The 19,619-nt window shown below is 38.1% G+C and overlaps 1 protein-coding gene across 6 annotated transcripts in view; it reads right to left on the bottom strand.

Moving 5' to 3' along the window:
• The window catches only part of Lrriq3 (leucine rich repeats and IQ motif containing 3), a 111,701-nt gene that overhangs the window by 79,920 nt on the left and 12,162 nt on the right, over positions 1-19,619 (bottom strand). For all 6 annotated transcript variants that reach the window (XR_009379960.1, XR_009379957.1, XR_009379955.1 and 3 more), the window contains exons 4-5: positions 16,197-16,330; positions 1,027-1,186 (exon numbers count right to left, since the gene is read on the bottom strand). Coding sequence is in view for 1 of the 6 variants with exons in the window: in XM_059266494.1 (XP_059122477.1) it covers positions 1,027-1,186; positions 16,197-16,330 (294 nt within the window). In the remaining 5 variants the exon portion in view is untranslated. The remainder of the gene's footprint in view (positions 1-1,026; positions 1,187-16,196; positions 16,331-19,619) is intronic.

The following is a 19,619-nucleotide window of genomic DNA, read 5'->3' as shown; positions in this document are numbered from 1 at the left end:
TCATTGGTTGTCAGTTTACAGAACTAGTGGAGTCTCTGTATGAGCAGATGCCACTCAGATGGTGGCCACAGAACCTCTTTATTGTTATTCCTGCCTATGAGCTCCAAGTTCATGGAATGTCCCACCTCGTGGAGCAAGTTCACACAGGTAACACTGATTTTTGAGAAGGAAATGGTTAGGGTAGTGTACATTTGTCTTTAAAACAATAATTGTATTCAAGCTACAGCCATCAGATTTGAGGAGTGGATGAGAGTCATAACCTCTGTTTAACATATGGACATTGAAGTGACACTCTTCCCGTTATGCTCATGGAGCCCAGGCTGTTCTCGAGAACAGTCCACGTGTACAGTACACATGGGCATCACAAACACTGAACTCTGGAGCTTGTCAAGGGTAACGACAGCTACTTTTACAACACTGCTGAATCTTTGCTTCTAACATGACCTAACATATGACAAACACAAAACCCAAAAAAATATTGGAGGCAGCAGCCATGTGTCAGAACACCTGGGTCCAAAGCTGGTTATAAATGCACCTGTCCCATGGGGAATAAATTATTAACCACAATCAAAAGAACTAGTACAGTGTCTGGAATATAATAGTCATTCAGCAAAAGCAAATGAGTTTTTTTCTCTTTCCAGTTTATTCTCAAAGTAATTTCTGACTTATCAAAAAACATTGGATAAATGTTAAACTGTACATAACATTAAAATTACCAATCCTTAATAAGCTAAATATAAATATATTTTTACATTTAAAAACTAAGAAGTTTTATGTAACTCTCACTAATCACAATAATTAAACAAGAGGCCAGCCTGGGTGGACACAGCCATGATTACAGAATGGTTACGGGGAGCTGCTAAGGCATCGTACAGTCCTGTTCTCAGCATCATGTGATTTTCTGACACCAATAGATTGTGAAGCAGCATCTCAGCAGCATAAGGAAAATTACTTAAGTGAGACTGACACACAAACTACACCCCAGCGCTGTAAATTATAAGCATGTAAGAGGACAGTTCTACTTACTTTTTTCCAGTGTGCGACCTTCCCTTTCATGTGAGACTCAGGTTTGAGAAGGAAGATGTCCTCCATGATTTTGTCTTCATGTCTTCTACCTATGCAGATCCATTTCGTTTCAAGTACCCTAATCATTTTGTCTTTAGGCTTTTTACGTTTAAAAAAGGGGCTGAATATAAGGGAGGAGAAAACAATTATTAATTTTTTTCTTATTGAGAAAGTGAAAACTACTTATGGTTTAACTGCATCTTAGCACCCACAATGATGAGTCCAGTGCAATGTTTGTTTTTACATTATTGCTATTCAAGAACCACGGGTATGCCACCAACCTTCATGCATTCATTATAAGTAAGCTGAGGAATGTATGCACAACCCACCTAAAAATAGCCCAGTACTTATACCCCACTCTGTGCTGTAAGGGACAGTGGAGGGCTGGCAGGATGGGTTAGCACTGGGAAGCAAGTGATGAGTGGCAAGTCTTGTCCCAGTCTAGGGAAGTGGCTTGCACTGCAGCATGGGTGTTGCTGGGCTGACCCTAACGGTGAATAGAGAGGAAGTATACAGAGCAGTGATATCCTCAGAACATAAGCCACAAAAGATTTGTGACATTACCACTAGTCACACTAACAGGCAATCACATTTACCTTTTAATCCTATTGTGCATTTAATGAAATACTTTCTCACAAATGCTATCTATAAACTAACATCACATTTAATGGTAAGATACTGGATATTTTCTCCTCTAACAGCAGAAGCAATGGAAGATATATCCTCTCTCACCTAGCTATTCAACAGTGTGCTAGAATTCTCATTTGGTCCTTTACAATTAAAAGGAAAAGGTAGGTCAGCCCTGCCTTTGATTACAGAGGAAAGTAGTCAGTATTAGTGAAAAGATACCAGCAATGCCAGCAAAGAGTGGGAATACACTGATGATGCTACATCTCTCATCACAGCAACACATGACTAAAGGAAAAGTCTGTTACTGTACAAATGGACAAGTGAAAGGGATTAGACAAAACACAGCAGGCACCATTGATTTATGTAAGTTTTGCGAAAGTATATCAAAGTGAGCTAAGCCAATCTGATGCACACACCCATCTTATGTGACAAAACAGATTTGTTAAAATGATAAGCTAAGTAGAAAATTTATGTTTAGCAATACCAGAAACAAAGCAATCCAAACAACACAGCATTCCTACATCATAAACAGGCTCTATTTATTCCTCCATTCTCAGTGTTTTTGTCTCCCAATCAGTTAGTATAAGGCATAGTAAGACAATAAAACCTTTCACAGTTCAGAGTCACAGTATACCTCTCTGGAGGGGCAGCTCTGCTTTGCAAAGCTGTTCCATCTTGCTCCACATGCATTCAGCACATGGGGAAGAAAGTGCATGAAAGCAAGCAGAACACAGTAACAACGTGAGCATGCTAAGCAGCTTCACTCTTCCCTCAGGCTTCACTTTCAAGTGTAACCAGTGATGCATCTAGATGAACATGTTTATCCACAAGAGAAACTTTTGATGTAATCTCTCATGATCAGCCAGTTGTCAAATGTAAGTAAAAGCATGGATTTTCATGAAAAGGTATTGTTTTGCATATGCCCCAATGTGCTTTGTGAGAAGAGAAAGAATCACATCCCATGAAGCCTATGTTATCTAAGTAGAGATAGATTATGTAAAAACAAACCATTAACTATATAAACATGGCTAAGGACATAATGAAAAATTGAGGACTGCATAGACTAAACCCTTCTACATCTGCTCCTACTCTCGAGAAAGCTCCAGCTCAGGTACATCAGCTACAGAACACTGGAGCACTGAGTGCCTCTCTTCAGGGACACGTAGACCAGCGATGCCACACCAGCTGAGGTGGCCAACACAGCCTGGCACCTTGCTTTGGAAGAAGGCTGTCCTTTCACCTCACATCCCTGCTCTAGGCAAGGTCACAAAAGTTTTCCCAGGGATGGGATCAGAGCATGAGAACATGAATCATAAGGCTGGCTTGATCTTGCAAAGTAAATTAAGTTGACCAGAAAGACTGTGCAGGATATTCAGCCTGCAGCTGCCTCATAAAAATGCAAGGCTGTGGTGCTGAGCCATTAACAATAGGCTGGGCACTGGAAGAAAGGAAAATGTTTCATGGTTCAAGGGAAGTGTACTCTAGCTGAAAGAGTCTAGAAAACTTGTTCAGTAAAGAATAACTCCCGCATGTGGTACAGCACCCTAACCTGTTGCAGTGCATGATTTAAAAAGTCCTGACAAAGAAATAAGAATGTGAACTATGCTAAAAAGGAGCTGGCAACACAGCCATGTCTGAAAAGAGTCAGTGACATTAGCATTTCTAGGGGAATACTGTCTGTATATAAGAAGACAGTGTGTTTTAAATGGAGATTTTAGTAAGGTGAAATGTAAAAAATAAGATTCCACTATCAGAAATCACAGTTAATATATGTTACAAGAGTGGATCAAGAATAGATCTACATTGGAATAAGTATTGTTATAAAAGCCTCAAAAGACTATGGTAAAAGGAACATATCTCAACATAAAGAACACTGTGTGCCAAGCCTGTAGCCAATGCGATGCCACATGGGGTGAAGCTCAAAGCATCTCCAGTAACAATTGCTTACCATGCTTACATACTGTCAATGTACACTGCTATTACCTTTAAGACAAATCTTTAATGAGATAATCTTAAATCAGAGTAATTTATAATTTCTATCACCTGTAAATTGTATTTACATTTTGTAATTTGTATTACCACTTAAATCTGTCATATCATTTAAAAACTACTACTATGTGACTTATGTATACAAGTTGAGTGTGCAGGACAGTGGGTATTAGTGAGTTAAGGTTTGGCTTCAATTACTATTTATTTATTCTGTATCCCTGATGGGGCCTTTCAACCAGTAAGTTATATATTTTTTCTTTTCCTGTAACCAATGGGGACTTAAACTTAGTGGGTCAATAATATTCTACCCCTTCCTGCCCCTGGGTCTAAACCCCTGGAGTATTACCAATAGTTTCTCACTTGCTGGGACACTTACTTTTAATTTCTAAGTTACCATATCTAACCCAGAACAAATATTTGTAGTCATGCTTAGCATGAAAGCCTCTTACAATTTTCAACATTACAGCTGAGGAAAACTAAGTTGATACTTTTCTACCAACATACAAATCATAGAAAAAAGAGTGTCTTTGTGGTGTAAAGCAACCCACAACCCACAGCAAAAAGCAGCAACAACATAAAGCAGCACAGAGATGGCAATCATGCTAGAGGATTTCTCTTTATCTTAATTTTAGCATTTACATCAAAGGTCAGCAATTATATTTTCTACAAATCAAGGAAGTAAACATTTTAAGCCTTGTAGTATGTAGGTTGCATGTTTTTCATTTTTATGACAATTAAAAATGGTAAAACCACTTCTCAAATGCAGGCTGTGTCAGCTTTTGCTGTGCCTTCAGCCAGCCAGGTGTGATCAGATCCTGACTGATCTGGTTGGACACATATGCACACGTACACATACTCTTCTCCATTGGGCCTTAGAGATTCAGAGAAAACAAGGAAGCACAAATTCATACATCCATAGAAAGGTAAGTCAGATTTAGTCACTATAATAAATACTTGAGAAAATAAGCTTTAGGTTTATTAAGGTGATATATTGATTTAGATATAAGCATAATAGCCTGGTGAGGGACAATATAATATGAAGATGATAGTGGTCACACTGGGGTGGACCGAGCACCCCACGTGAGATGCACCAAGAAAATCCATCAAAGGACAGATGTTGAAGAATATTCCTTTACACTGTGATTGGTTTTATAAAGAGCTGAATGGCCAATAGCTAGGCAGGAAAAAGTTAGGCAAGACTTCTGGGGATAGAGCGGTCTTGGGAAGAAGAAAGCTGGATTCATCAGCCAGACATAGAGGAAGCAGGACATGCAGGAGGAGAGATAAAAGCCATGAGCCACATGACAGCATGTAGATTAATAGAAATGGGTTAATTAAAGTTATAAGAGCTAGTTAGAAACAAGCCTAAGCTAAGGTCAAGCTTTCATAATTAATAATAAGTCTCTGTGTCATGATTTGGGGGCTAGCAGTCTAAAAAAAAAAAAGCCTCCTATAGACAGATTGCTTCCAGCTCAGAGTGTCAAAAGTTTCAGACTGTAGCCATCCAGCTTTGTTGCTTTGGCCCTGACATGAGGCTGAGCATCATGGTGGGGCAGCATGTGGTAGACTAGGATGCTCATCTTGGTGTCTGGCAAGCAAAGAGCAAAAAGAAACTCGGGTCCTCACAGCCCTTGTGTGTAGCTGTTTCCTCTGAATTGAACATTCCTTCGTGGAGGAGGAAGACTCACAAGCAAGGTTTCTGGAAGCTCACAGAACTCCATGTTACAGGAATTTCCGAAGTTTAAGACTTACTGTATTCCACTTCGAAGCTACACAAACAATAAATAATATCTGTGGAAGAGAAAGTTCTGGTGTGAAGCTTCTTGTAAGTTGGACATTGAGCTCCAGGCCCACAGCTTTGACGAGCTGTCACCTATGCTGTAGTGGGCTCTTCAGTGTGTATGCCTTTGAGTGACCCATGCTTCTGTAAAACTCTGCACCTATACTCCTGTAAGTAACCCCAACAAATGATCCATGATGCCTTAGTTCAGTGAACCCTTTCCTTGCTCTGTCAGTGGTACCTCTCTGGTGTGAATAGACAGTTGCTTACATCTCTCCCAAGAACATCACACAACACACCCCAACACATGTACACTGCTCCCAGTGACCTGCTTGCTTTACTAAGCTTTTTTCTTTCAGCTTCTACCATTCCCATAATGATGGCAAAGCCTCAACACACAACCCCTGGAGGGCATTCCAAATGCAAGTTCTAGCCATACACAGTTCTGCTGATGGCACCAAACTAGTCTGCCTGTGGTGATAATATGATCTACCCTAACCTGAATTTGATTTACATTTTACAGATCAGCACAGAATCTGTATTAATAAACATTTTTGTCTCCAATGTAACCAAGACCTTAGAGGATGTATATTCATTTATATGCTTTCCTGAAAGCTAAGCTCTAAGTCACATGACCTAGCTTCAGCAAATCCAATGTCTTCTTCCTGAATTTATACTTTCTAGAGAATATTCTAAAACCATAAGGACAAAAGTCTCACTGTCTGCAGGGACTCTAATACTTGTCTTTGTCTTTCTGATGCTGCTGCAACAGAAGACCCAGACTGGTTAACTTATGAGGAACAAGAGTATTTCTCAAAGTCCTAGAGGCAAGAAGTCCTAGACTAACTGGTACCACTAGGGAGGGTCTTGTTACTACATCACAACAAGGTAGCATCAGCACACAGCTGGGCAAGACATGCACTTGCTTTGATGATGTTACAATGTAACAACACAGGCTCTATGAACACTGTTACAGTATAACAACACAGTATCTATGACCACTGTTACAATGTAACAACACAGGCTCTATGAACACTGTTACAATGTAACAACACAGGCTCCATGAACACTGTTACAGTGTAACAACCCAGGCTCCATGAACACTGTTACAGAGTAATAACAGAGGCTCCATGAACACTGTTACAGTGTAACAACACAGGTTCTATGAACACTGTTACAGTGTAACAACACATGCTCTATGAACACTGTTACAGTGTAACAACACAGGTTCCATGAAGACTGTTACAGAGTAACAACACAGGCTCTGTGAATACTGTTACAGTGTAACAATACAGGCTCTATGAACACAGCATTATAAAGTTAATAGATGGCAATGCCTCTGTTTGATATGATGCACACTCCTATGTCAATTCCATCACTTTTAAAGTTTTTCAAGTGCTACTATTAAAATACAGTAAATGTAGTTACTTTCTTGAAGTATATCTGAATTGAATATCTAAGTGCTGTGTCTGTCCCCCATGCCTGTCAGACACATACTTGCAAAATCTTAACACTGCCATAAAAATTTGACTCAAAAATATTACTTTTCTAGGATCTATCCAGTGGTAGCAGAAAAGGGGAAAATGGCTTTATTTTCCCATGGCTCATACCTTCTGGATGTGAGTACTGTGTGTATAACTTACAAGTTAGTAACCTCAGAAAAGTTACTGATGAGATTTATATGAACACCTGGCTTATGATACTAAACCAGAACTTGAATTCACAGCTACTGAATTTAAGCCACTGTCAACTTGACATCACACCAAACGTTCAAGATAGTTAAGGAAACTTTATTATATCCAAATACTTTTATATGATTTTTCTCATAAAAGAATAAAAGAAGTAAAGTGGAGTCTTTATTAAGAATTGCTTACAACTAACAAAAGTTAACAGTCAAGTATTATCTGATGCATGTATTCTCTAATGCTGTCTATGTTTCTCACTATTTTTTAGATAGCTCAGGCTGCCCAAAATCATTTTGCCTCAAGCTCTCAAGTCCTGCAATTACATATTTTAGATATGTCCCACTTATCACTTTCTGTATGTCCACATATGCTCTTCACATACAAGTCTTCTTGCTGTTCATTGAGGTTTTGAGAAGCTCACTAAAGAGTAGGGACAGATTACAGTTCCAACACATATCATTCTTTTTTTCCAAACTGTATACTATTGAAGAAAAATCCAAGTTTGAATTTGTTAAAATTCTTGGATGCTGTTATTTAAATTATCAATATATGCCAATTGTACAAAATGTTGAGTCTCATTATTGTACATGTATTCACATGTGTATATAATGTATGTTGGTCATATCAGCTTTTCATACCCTTTACTGTCTAGCCTCCCTTACACTCACTAGTCCCTTCCCACTTTGCAATAGTTCATTTCTACTTTAATGTCTATATTTTTTTAAACATGGCTTCTACATATAAAAGGAAACATTTATCTTTCTGGGTCATGATTAGTTCTCCCAAATGTTGACCTCAAATTCTACCATTTCATGCAAATGATATAATTTTATTTTTATGACCTAATAAACTTCATTGTGAATATATTCTATGTTTTCTTCATCCACGAATCTGCTGGTAGATTCCTGACTATATTTTGGCTATTCTGACTTGAGACATGATAAGTACAGATGTGCAGGTATCTACGTAGCAGGTTAACTTAGAGTCTCTCAGTACATCTCTAGGAAGAGGACACCTAAGTTATATGAGCCTGAGGAAATCTCTTACTCATTTCCATTGTGTCTACAATAATTTACACTTTCACTAACAGTGTACTAGGGTCCTCTTGCTCACCTGTGTTTGAAAACTTTTCAGCCATTCTGACTGGGTTGAGATGAAAACTCAATGTTATTTTCATTTGCATCCCCTGATGGGTGAAAAACTTGAATTCATTTTCATATGTTTATTAGTCAATTGTACCTCTTTTCAGAATTGCCTGGTCAATTCACTGACCTATTTATTCACTGGATTATTGAGGGTTTTGTAGTTGTTTGTTTTAGTTCTTTGTGTACTCTAGCTATTAATCCCCTGTGAGATACATAACTGGAAGTTTTTCTTTTTTCCATTCTGCAATCTGTCTCTTCATTCTGTTTCCCATGTCCTCTATTTGAAGGAGTATTTTATTATTGGTGGCAGTGTTTGTTTTGTTTTTGAACCTCATAAAATCCTATATGTAAATGTTTGCTCTTGTTTCTAGGGTTATTGGAGTCCTATTCAGAAAGTTCTTGCCTATATCTGTATCTCAATGTGTTTGGATTAATAATTTGTTGTTGAACCATACATTGATCCATCTTATACAATGAAAACAATTCATCCTTGAATTTATCATGAACTTACTCTGTTAGTAGTGTTTGGTGGTTTTGTTCTGAGACTTAGTTCCTATCTTTCCTAATGTGGTGGTTTAAAAGAAAATGGCACCCAAAGGGAGTGGCACTATTAGGAGATGTGGCTGTGTTGAAGTGGATATGGACTTGTTAGAGGAAGTGTGTCACTGTGGGGTCAGGCTTTGAAGCTTCCTATACTCAAGATCTCACACAGTGTGACTGTCAGTCGTCTTCCCATTGCTTGCAAGATGTAGAACTCTCAGCCGTTCCTTCACCATGTCTACCTGCATGCCTCCATACTCCTTGCCATGATGTTAATGGACTGAACCTCAGAAACTGCAAGCGAGCCGCCCCAATTAAACGTATGCTTCAAAAGAGTTGCTGTGGTCATGGTGTCTCCTCATAGCAATAGAAACCCTAACCAAGACACCTAACAACCTCTATGTAGTTGATGATGGCCGTGGCATGGGCCACTCAGATCTTGTGGAGCTCACTGAGAGATGCACAGCTGACTGACATCCCAATTTTTATTTCTTTGAAACTTCCTTGTTTACCCCAAGGCTTTTCCTAGCCATTGGCCAAGCACATGGAAGACAATGCTGACAGCCTATTTCTGCCCGATGCAAAACACCTGAAATGTACAGGCTTGGGCATGGATCCTCAGATGACCTGATCAAACATTCTTCAATTAGATTGCAGCCTGAGCCTCTTCCTATCCTATCTTGTTTTCTCTCTCCCTTCACAGGTATCAGATTCATAAACTTACCACCTCTAGCTATATTCTTGTTTCTCCACTTTGTGTGTGAAATCCATTTCTCCAATACCTGTTTGAAAAGCTTATTTCACGTGTCTATCCTTCAAAGACAAACTATAACATAAGTGTATTATAAGTGTTAATTTTCATTTCTTTTTTCCAATTCCAAACTAAACTTACATATCTAAATATCATTAATTTTGGGGTTATGACTATGAGCTTGCAAAGTCATACTGGGACATCAAGAATAAATATGATTTTATTTGCACATTTCTACTTACGTAGGAACTTTTATTTGTCTCACTAAGATACACTGACTTAGTAGACTGCACTAAAGAACAGTGATCACAGTCGTCACACCAATGCACTGAGGATCTCATGGAAGTTCATTATTTCGTTTCTGTGTAATAAATGCACTAGATATCTAGTATCTAAATGGAAACATCTTTTTGTTGTTGAGTGTATTTTGTTTTGTGTTGGTTTTTGGTTTGGGTGGGATTTTTTTTTGTTTGGTTGGTTTTGAGAGATGTAACACAAGTTGCCTTCAAACTACTGTATATCCAGGGATGGCCTTAAACTTCTGATTCCCCTGTCCCCACCACTCACATGTCTTGATTACAAGCAAGCACCACTATATCTGCCTTTTATGTGGTGCTAGTGATCAAGCCTAGGGCTTTGGGTATGTCACACAAGCACTATACCAACTGAACTATACTCCCAGAGTATTTTCAACTTTTTATTCTAGTTTACTGAACTTTATTTTAATCTCAAAGGAGTGCTGAATTATATAAGGTGATTTTTCTGAGACACTGAGATGGTTTTCCTGTACTTGCGTTAGTGAGACCTTCTGTGTATCAAGCTGCGCTGGAGGTCTTAGCACAGACTAGAAGGAAAACTCATTTCTGATCTAATTCATACCTCTGGCAGGCAGAACAGTCATTTGTTTAGAACTGTTTTCTCTGTATTCTGACTGACTTCTGTCAGGAGTCAGATCCAGCTAGTGATGACCACTCTCTGGTCCTTTGCAGGTACTCTTCCTTCCTCGTGATTGACAGCCACCAGAGGATCAAATGGTTCTAGTGCTTCAAATTCCCTGATGTACCCTATCAATACCTAGGGAAACTCCTTTTTAAGTCCTTATGTGATTGGGTTGGAACTACTCAGGTGAACTACTTGAAGGTAATTGTGAGAGTGATAACAGGGAGCAAAAGTCACATGAGTCACCTGGTAAGTCTTCTTGTCCTATGTAAAATGAGAAACAATAAGATGGAACTTTTGAACCACGGACATAAAAGGTTCAGTTTGCCCAGGGCCCAGCTGACACAGCAATGGACAGATCAAAAATGGTGTGTCGTTCCCTCATTGTTATTTCTAATAAGCTAACCTTGTATTCCTGGGATAAATTTACATTGCTTATAAGGTATTACACTTTTTATATACCACTGAATCTAATGCTATACTATTTCAAGGTTTTCACATATGTATTCCTGGGCTGACTGACCTATAATTTTCATTACTGTAGTAGTCTCATCCAGTTTTGTGACCGTTCAAATCAATAGGCAAGATGTATGTCTTGGCTCTCAAAGAACTTCAAGAAATAGGCAGTTAACTATTAAAGTCATCTAGGCATGAAGCCTCTGTGGTATTTCTAATATACACTGGATGTCTTTGATTATATTTGGTGCTATTTTATCTTCTTTGATAAATTTGGAAATTGAATTTTTTCAAGGAATCAATCCATTTCTCACAAGATAATATCAAAGAGTTACAATGTGGTCATTTTATTGTGTTTAGTGTCTGCTGTCCTGACCCCTTCCTTATTTTGTTATCTTTTTTTTCTTCTTTCTCTTTATAGGTCTTGTTGGAGCATTATCGATTTATTGCTCTTTGAAAAGAACCAATTCTAGACTTATTGATTTTTATATACATTTTCTTATTGTTCATTGTATATTCATGTTCTATTTCTTCAGTTTCCTATATTTTCATTACCTTCATTTTCAGTCATATTGAATGCAGTTTCTGTTTTTTCCTTTTATGTGACTGACACTTAATTCCTCATATGTCTGTTTTTCTCCCCTCCATATATAATCAGATGTGCTGCACAATACAAATGATTTTGTTTCTTTTCTTTCTATGTACTACTGTGTAGCAGAAACTCATGGACAGTGTCCAATATCCTTTCTCCCTTTCAGCTTTAGTAACAGAAGCCAAGTTTCATGTCTATGGGAAAATGATAGTGGACCCAAGCTTTTGGTCACCACTTGGGCCCAGTGTACTAATACGAAGAATTCCTTCAGAGGCTGCTTGACATCCCTGCCATGTTCTGTTAAGTTACGCACAGGTGTGATGCGTCTGGGGTTCAAATGGCCCCTTCTCATTTTTCTCACTTCTCACAGGACAGAAAGACTTTCTAGTTGTCTCATGGGACCTTTGCTCCCTGCTATCTTTCCTATAATCATGTCATATTACAGGAAATATGTTGTTTTGCAAATGTGATGATGGCTGTTTGTAACAGGTGACCTTCAAGTAGAGTATCTGAGAGATTCTACCAATTCACATGAAGACTTGGAAAGAAGGCCTCCTTAGGTATTAATAGGACACATTGGAAAATTTGAAGTGCAAGAACAAGTTGATCCTTCACTGCTGTCAGTCCTGTGGAGGAGCTATAACGGTTGGGACACTGACAGCCATTGAGAACCACAAGTGCCTGATGATGAAACACAGGTAGAAATATGAAGTAAAAGTTAAGGAAACTGGGGTCAGCAATATTATTTGGAGTCACAGATCTCAGCTTCTCTGACTATAAACTTCAACAGAAAATAAAAATCTAAACAAAACTTGTGACTCTGCTCAGCCATAACTGAGGTAGTCTCTTAAACACAAATGGGTACAACAAATGATATGCAAATACATCATTTCTTCTTTGGATACATAGTATCAAGTTGGATAAAGCTTTCAAAAATTATAATGTAATGGTTATAGGGCCTCCTATTTTACTCCCACTAGGAATACAATATATTATCTTCTTACCACATTATTATATGTGCATAAATGCATTTCATCACATTTACTTGGCTACAGAGCAAGTATATTTAACTTATAAATCATAAAACTCTGACCTCAGCTAAAATCTAATTAATTAAAACCTAGCATTCAAAAGGCTCTCACCATATGGCCCTTCAAAGGAACTTACGATGGCAGTGCAGACTATAGCAGCACACAGTCTTCTCTAAATAAGATGACCTTTACTTCTATGAAATTGTGTTTTTCTGAAACTATACCTGACGCTTTTGCCTATTTTATACACAAGAAGTATACAACCACCTGAAATCAGCTATTTGAATTAACCTATAAACTTTGGCTATGCTTAAATATCAGTTTCCTTAACTGTTACTCTCATAACTACAGGATATTTTAAGTATAAACTGTTATTTTATGAAAACATATAATATGAATGATGATGGTTTAAAAAAAAGAAAAAATTCTGATACCTGTAAGACTCTGGAGTTCAGAAAGGAGGAGATAGACAGAAGAACTAAGACAAGTGAGAAACAGAAAGAAAACAGAAACACACTCCCAGAGAGCCTGGAGAGACAGCCTAAGAGCCCTGAACTGCCCACCACATGTTCAATACAACAGACAAAGTACAAGGGGCAGGGCTGATATTAACCAAAGTTCAACTCTAGGTCAAAACCCAAGCTCATAGGAAGTACCTGGGGAAAGACTTAAAATTAAGAGGAAAACATCCAATGGGAGGGAGGTACATGCAGAAAGGGGATGGTGGGACCCCAGCCACAGGCCCCTGAAGGACAGACATATTTTAGACACCCCAACACCACAGAGGAGATGGTGTCAGAAATATAAGCATGAAGGAATCTTCTTACAGCTCAGGAAATCCACCTGATCCACACAGATGTGTACATATAAAGGACATGCAGAAAACGGAGAGTAATAGGATGACTATTGACAATCAGAGTAAGACCAAGAGATAAAAACCCACTTTAAAAAAAAAGGAAAGAAAGAAAAGAAACAACAACCATGACCATGAAATGAACTACACAACAGCATAAAATTGCACAGGACTCAGAAAAGCAACACTAGCTAGAATTAGGCAAACTTGGAAATGAGGATAGAATTCAGAAAAGGAATCAGCACTTTAAAATCCACTCAGACTAAATGAGAAGGGGCATGATTATCAGCAGACAAGAGAGAAAATGTCCCAATAAAAATAGATTAAAATAAAATATTCATCAATCTAATGAGATAAAATCACTAAATAAGGAGCCAATATCATTCTGATAAATGAATCAACTATTCTGCAGCATTCTTCAATCTTCTAAACACAAAACATCCAGTAGATCTGCAGCTTCATTGAATACACTGCTGACAGGACTGTGTACACTATAATTCTGAAAGTGTTTTGTATATACTGTAGGATTAAACTAATGTATGAAATTATTGATAAGTTGACAATCAGAATTCTCCTGGAGTAAGAGTAGGACAGTCCTCAATGAAAGCAGAGAAAAACCTTGTGTGGTGGATTAGCACGTAAGTCACAGTGGAAATAATGATCCATTTACACTGAACCTCTTGACGTGGCTTAGGACCCAAGATGCCCCACTGTCACACAACACATCTGGCCCCTCGGTCTCACTGTTTAAATATCATCGCTGTCTGAAAGAGTTCGAGGTCTTTGGTGACGTCCAACGACAGGAGTAAAAAAACAAAACAGAAGGTGCACAGGACTCAGAACATGTGAAACAGAAACTCGAGCTACAGATTTAACAGCCCTTTTCTTCCTAACCACCCACAAGGGAGCAGCACAGCAGCTGTCTGATGTGCAATACAGACTTCCCATCAAGTTCAAATCTTACCACTGCAAAGACCTGAGGCACAAACTAGAAGACCAGCTGGAACTCTGCATCAAGAGACGTGAAATGGATGGACCTGCTTCTAACATGAGCTGCATATTGCTGTGCTAGCGTCTCCTCCTTTGACCCTATGATCTCAGTCTAGCTGCCAGTCAGGTATAGGCCTGTGTCTATTTGTTAAGATCAAATGCAGACTTCCCTTCACCCCACTATTTGTATACCAGGAAAACTTCCACTTTAAAACACAAATAGTTGGTAATAATTCTAGGTTTAGTCTACATATAGGGTTTAAGGGAACTGTAAGGTATTTGGGCATTTTAAAAGAAAACTTTCAAGGAAAATGCAAATATCTTACTGCCAAGAGGCATTTCTCAGGGTTAATGCCCTGGGTTGGGTAGGGACCCTAGGCTGCTTATCTTGCTGTGTTTCCTAGTCTATACATTCACTCTCCCATAGACTGATCTAGAAACAGCTGATTCCAGCTCTCATGGTATCTTCATTTACTGTGTTCATTAACTCCACAAGTATTTGTGAGCACTCAGCGGTTCAAGCAGTTTTGTTCTAGAGGTACAGAACAGAAAACAGATACTGCATCTGTCTCAGGGAGTTTACAAAACCACCTTGATACAGATAAAGATGCAGACACCTGTAGCATAATATGCATGGGGAGTGGCATGTGATTTAGAAATTGTTCCTAGGTAAATGTGGAGGCACTGGAGGACTAGGAGCTGGTGAATAACTGGATTAAAACTCTACTCTGAAGAGGTTATCCTGTGTGCTGAGGAAACATGAGGCAAGAAATGGGAAATCCAAGGCATGCTTTTCTACAGAGCTAGATAATGCAGATAGCCCCAGAGAACAATGGTAGAGGTGTGTTTAAAGCAGTATCTAATAAGAATGCAGTGGCCACTTCTGCTGGGTGCCGGTACGTTATATTCATTATCTGAATTCCTACAAGCAAATACATAAGCACGACCATTAACCCCTGCTCTTTACCATTTACAGATGAAGAAATTCTGGCTTAGAGCAATTCTGTGATGTGCCTAATGGAACAGAGATTTTAAAAAAAGATATCGCGTAAGTTGGGCCTGAGACACAGGAGAATCTGTTCATAAGTGACACCTTCCCCACTCAGACTCTGCTTACACACGCTGAGATTCTGAGCCAAGGCCAGCAAACAGGGATTTTATTTCATGTTATACCAGTACCAGGGGGTGCCTCAATTCTGAGACAGAAAAGACAATCCTAAAGCCATTAACTAAAGATCCCAATAAAATCTAAAATCTTCTTATATTTTTAAGGTGTAAACCCTTATTTTTTCTAACTTATGTAATATGTATACCTTTATTTCATTATATATATGTATATGTATGGCTATTACCATAATATAGAATTATATAGAAGAACATGCCTCCATTTTATCACATATATATGTACAGTATCATGAGATGACTATGATTATTATAAGAGAATATTTCAATACAGGTTCTTGGTTGGCATCTTTAAAGTTTAATAAAAAATATAGTATTCAAACAATTACAGAAATTATATTTATTAGTTACTTTATAGTCAATTTAAAATACAAATAAAGGCATCAAATTATGATTATGTATCATAATATAGCATTTTTCTTATTGATCTTTATGTAGGTCAAGCATAGTATAAATATCATTTTGAGAACAGAGAATACAAAAGTGAAAATTATTCTAGAACTTACTTCTTGTCCTTGATATTTTTATCTCATTTCAACATTCAAATAGTAAAGAAAAGGAAGCATACCTCAAGCGTTTCCTAACTATGAAACCACGTATCCATCTTTGAACAATCAACACTGGTGAATTATGAGCCAGAATCCCATTAATCCTTGAAATTATCTGCTTGATATTTTTAATTTCATCCTCATAGGTTGTACCCTGTATGAAGAAGTGTTATTCAGTAATTTTTAGCATTTATTAAAGCATTTAACAAAGAGATCTAAATAAATTAATAAAACATTCAGCAAAGTCTTGTCAGCATAGTAAACAGTAAATATACTTTAGAATTGATTAAATAAACATCAGTATTTTCAAATAATTTTAATTTTCTGCACAATATGTACGATTCCTGAGAGCATCCTCTATCCCAGGCTGTTCTCCCAACCTGGAAACATACATGAAACTGTCACCATAATAATCTTCCTCTATGGAAAGTAGTGGTGTGGACTGGTCCCTCCTTAAACCTGAAGACGGCCTTTGCTGGGCACTATTGTAAAAGGGGAGGACACACGTGGAATTCCTGAACATAACCCCACTCCTCAGAGCTGTGCAGCTTAGGTGTGCTGTTGGACACTCTCCTTTGGGAACTAACAGTGTACTTTTGCGAATTCCCAGACTTTGGGTCACAGACTCATTCTGTCTCATAATTCACTGACTAGTTAGAAACAGTCACTTTTACTCATGTTTAGATATATTATAACACATTAGAAATAAAAATATTTACATTGTTTTAAGGTGCTGTTGGGTGACAATACCCCTAAGGACATGTGAACTAATGCCTACTGAAACCTGATAGAAAAAGACAAACGTCCAACCTGGAGAACCAATGTCTGACCCTCTTACCTCAACCTCCTGGATGCAGGGATTACATCATGAGCCACTGTGACCCATCCTTTAGCTTAATTCTTTTAATGAAGTGCAATTATATTATGATATAGATATATTACTAAGATTACTCCTTGTCTCAGTCTGAATTGTAGTTCTCTACAAACTTTAGACAGGTATGGGTTTCTCTTTGTTTACTTGTTTTTCACCTTTATACCTCTATTTGCTAACCTCTAATAATCGCCTTCCTTGCTACATTTTTTTCTGCCTTACCTATGCAAATTACCCTCACAATTACACTTTATGTCAAGAATTACCTCTTAAATTACAGCCTTTAAAATGAACTTCCAGTTCCATTTCTCTGCTTATATATCAAAAGCTGAAACAATTATCCCTCCTTCTTCAACCAATGCACACTTCATTCTGTGTTGTCTATAAGGTCATTAAAACCACTCTTCATCATGTCGACTAAACTAATAAACCCTTAATTCCTACTTCTATCCCATCTCTTCCCATCCAGGAAATGCTTTAATTCTATCATCTCTCTTTTCTACCAGAGAACTAAATCAGACCTTATAAGCCATGAGCAAACTTTAGTAATAACTCCTCATTTCTACCCCATTCTGATAAAAAAAAAAAATTTGAGAAGCCACTAAGCTAGGGTAGGTCTGGTACTTTAAATCCCCATGAGAACAAAGCAAAGCCCAATGTAAACAATAGGATAAACTAGACAATGTACCAATCAGAATCTGCCACATAGCCTCTAGCTGGGACCTTCTTTGTCCTAATTCCATAACCACTCCATAAAATGCCTCCCTTCTCCTAGACAGAGTGCTAGCTGCTTGCACTCTGATGCTCCTCTGACTGTGCATCAGGGGATGTCTATACAAACTCATTAAAATTTAAATGTGTAAAATTTTGTTTTCTTTTATCACATCGTTTTCTTCAGAACACAGAGAGACTTTCTAGAATGCAAAACTCTTAAATATTTCCCAGAGATTTTACAAGATGAAGTCCAGGCTCCTTGTCTTACATTTAACGTTTTACTACTGCGTTGCTGACATGCTCAAACATGTCCCCTAGCCTCCAAAAACACTGAACCACTTTCTGTCACTCCAATTTGTCAAACTCTTTGAACACCTCTGTTTCTGCAAATGCCTCCTACTGTCTCAGTTGCTCAGTACCAATGCCAACACTTCTATTTGTCCAGAGATTTCTTGCATTTAAAAAAAAGTATCTTAAGTATAAATGCTTGTGCTTTCTTTTTATTTTCTGTCTTATTTTTAACTGGTATTGAACAGTTTGAATATTTTTTAATTTCATACTTTGTCCAGTGTTCATGATCTTTTCCACTGTTTTTCATTTCTCTCCTCCCCTCCACTCTCCTCTTCTCTCTGCTTTTCCATCAGAGGCAGTCTTTCTCTGTAGCCCAGCCTGTTCTGCACCTCACTAAGTAGCCCAGTGTGGATTCAAGCCTCTCAGTCTTCCCAATATTAGCATTGTAGGCATGAGCCACCACACCTGGCTTTCACACTCTTTCTCTATTGCATCTCTTGAATTTGCATTAATTTTTCTGTACAGTTTAGATCTGTGTATAGAAGTTCTAGATCTCAATTCTATTTTGTATTTTTATTTCCTCAGTATTTTAATAAAGTAACTGAACAATACTTCAGCTTCCAAGTCTTTAGATAATTACCTTATAAGATGCCAATAAAAATGGCATGGTGGGGAAACCTACAGAGACAACCAAACCAAACTAGTGGGAACTCATGAACTTTAGACCAACAGCTTTGGAGCCTCCATGGGAGGCCCTCTGCATAATAAGTGAGACAGTTGTGTAGCTTGATCTGCTTAAGGGGCCCCCTAGCAGTAGGATCAGGATCCATCCCTGGTGCATTATAGCTGGTGTTTTGGAGCCCACTACCTATGGTGGGACACCTTGCACAGCCTTGATGCAGGGCCAGGGGCTTGGACCTGCCTCTACTAAATGTACCAGACTCTGCTCACTCCCCATGGGAGGCCATATCTTGTTGGAAAAGGGAATGGGGGGTGGGTTGGGGAGAGGGAAGGCTGGAGAGGCAGGAGGAGGGAAGAGATGGGGATCTGTGGTTGGTATGTAAAATGAATTAAAAAAATCCTTAATAAAAAAAAGAATGTCACTGTTAACTTACATAAAAGTCAAAACTCTTTGATATCTAGTCAAGTAGAATCATCCTTTTTCCAAGGAAAAGCCACTCCCTCCATCCACGGAGCTCTGAATGACAAAAGCTGCCTAGCTTGAATACCAAACCTAACCCTTACTAGCTCTTTGATTTGGGCTAAATAACATGTATATCCATTTCTGTGATCTGTAAGATGGAGACAGAAGTGGTGCCATCTCACTGGGCCATTGATACAGTACTGGGAGCAGTAGCTGAAACACTGTGACCATCCAAATAAGTTTATCTCCCAAAAGTCTTACAGCATTCAATAAAATGACATTGATTCAGAATTTTGAGACTTCTGAATATATAATTATCTTTATCACAAAATTAACACAGAGAGGCATTGAGTAAGTACCTTACTCAATATAATGTATTATAGTTTTAATTATAGAAATTAATATATTAGCTAAAAACATGAC

Source organism: Peromyscus eremicus, chromosome 6, assembly GCF_949786415.1.
Source record: "Peromyscus eremicus chromosome 6, PerEre_H2_v1, whole genome shotgun sequence".
NCBI lineage: Eukaryota > Metazoa > Chordata > Mammalia > Rodentia > Cricetidae > Peromyscus > Peromyscus eremicus.
The sequence above is the reverse complement of the archived record's forward strand: the minus strand, read 5'-3'. Positions and strand labels throughout refer to the sequence as shown.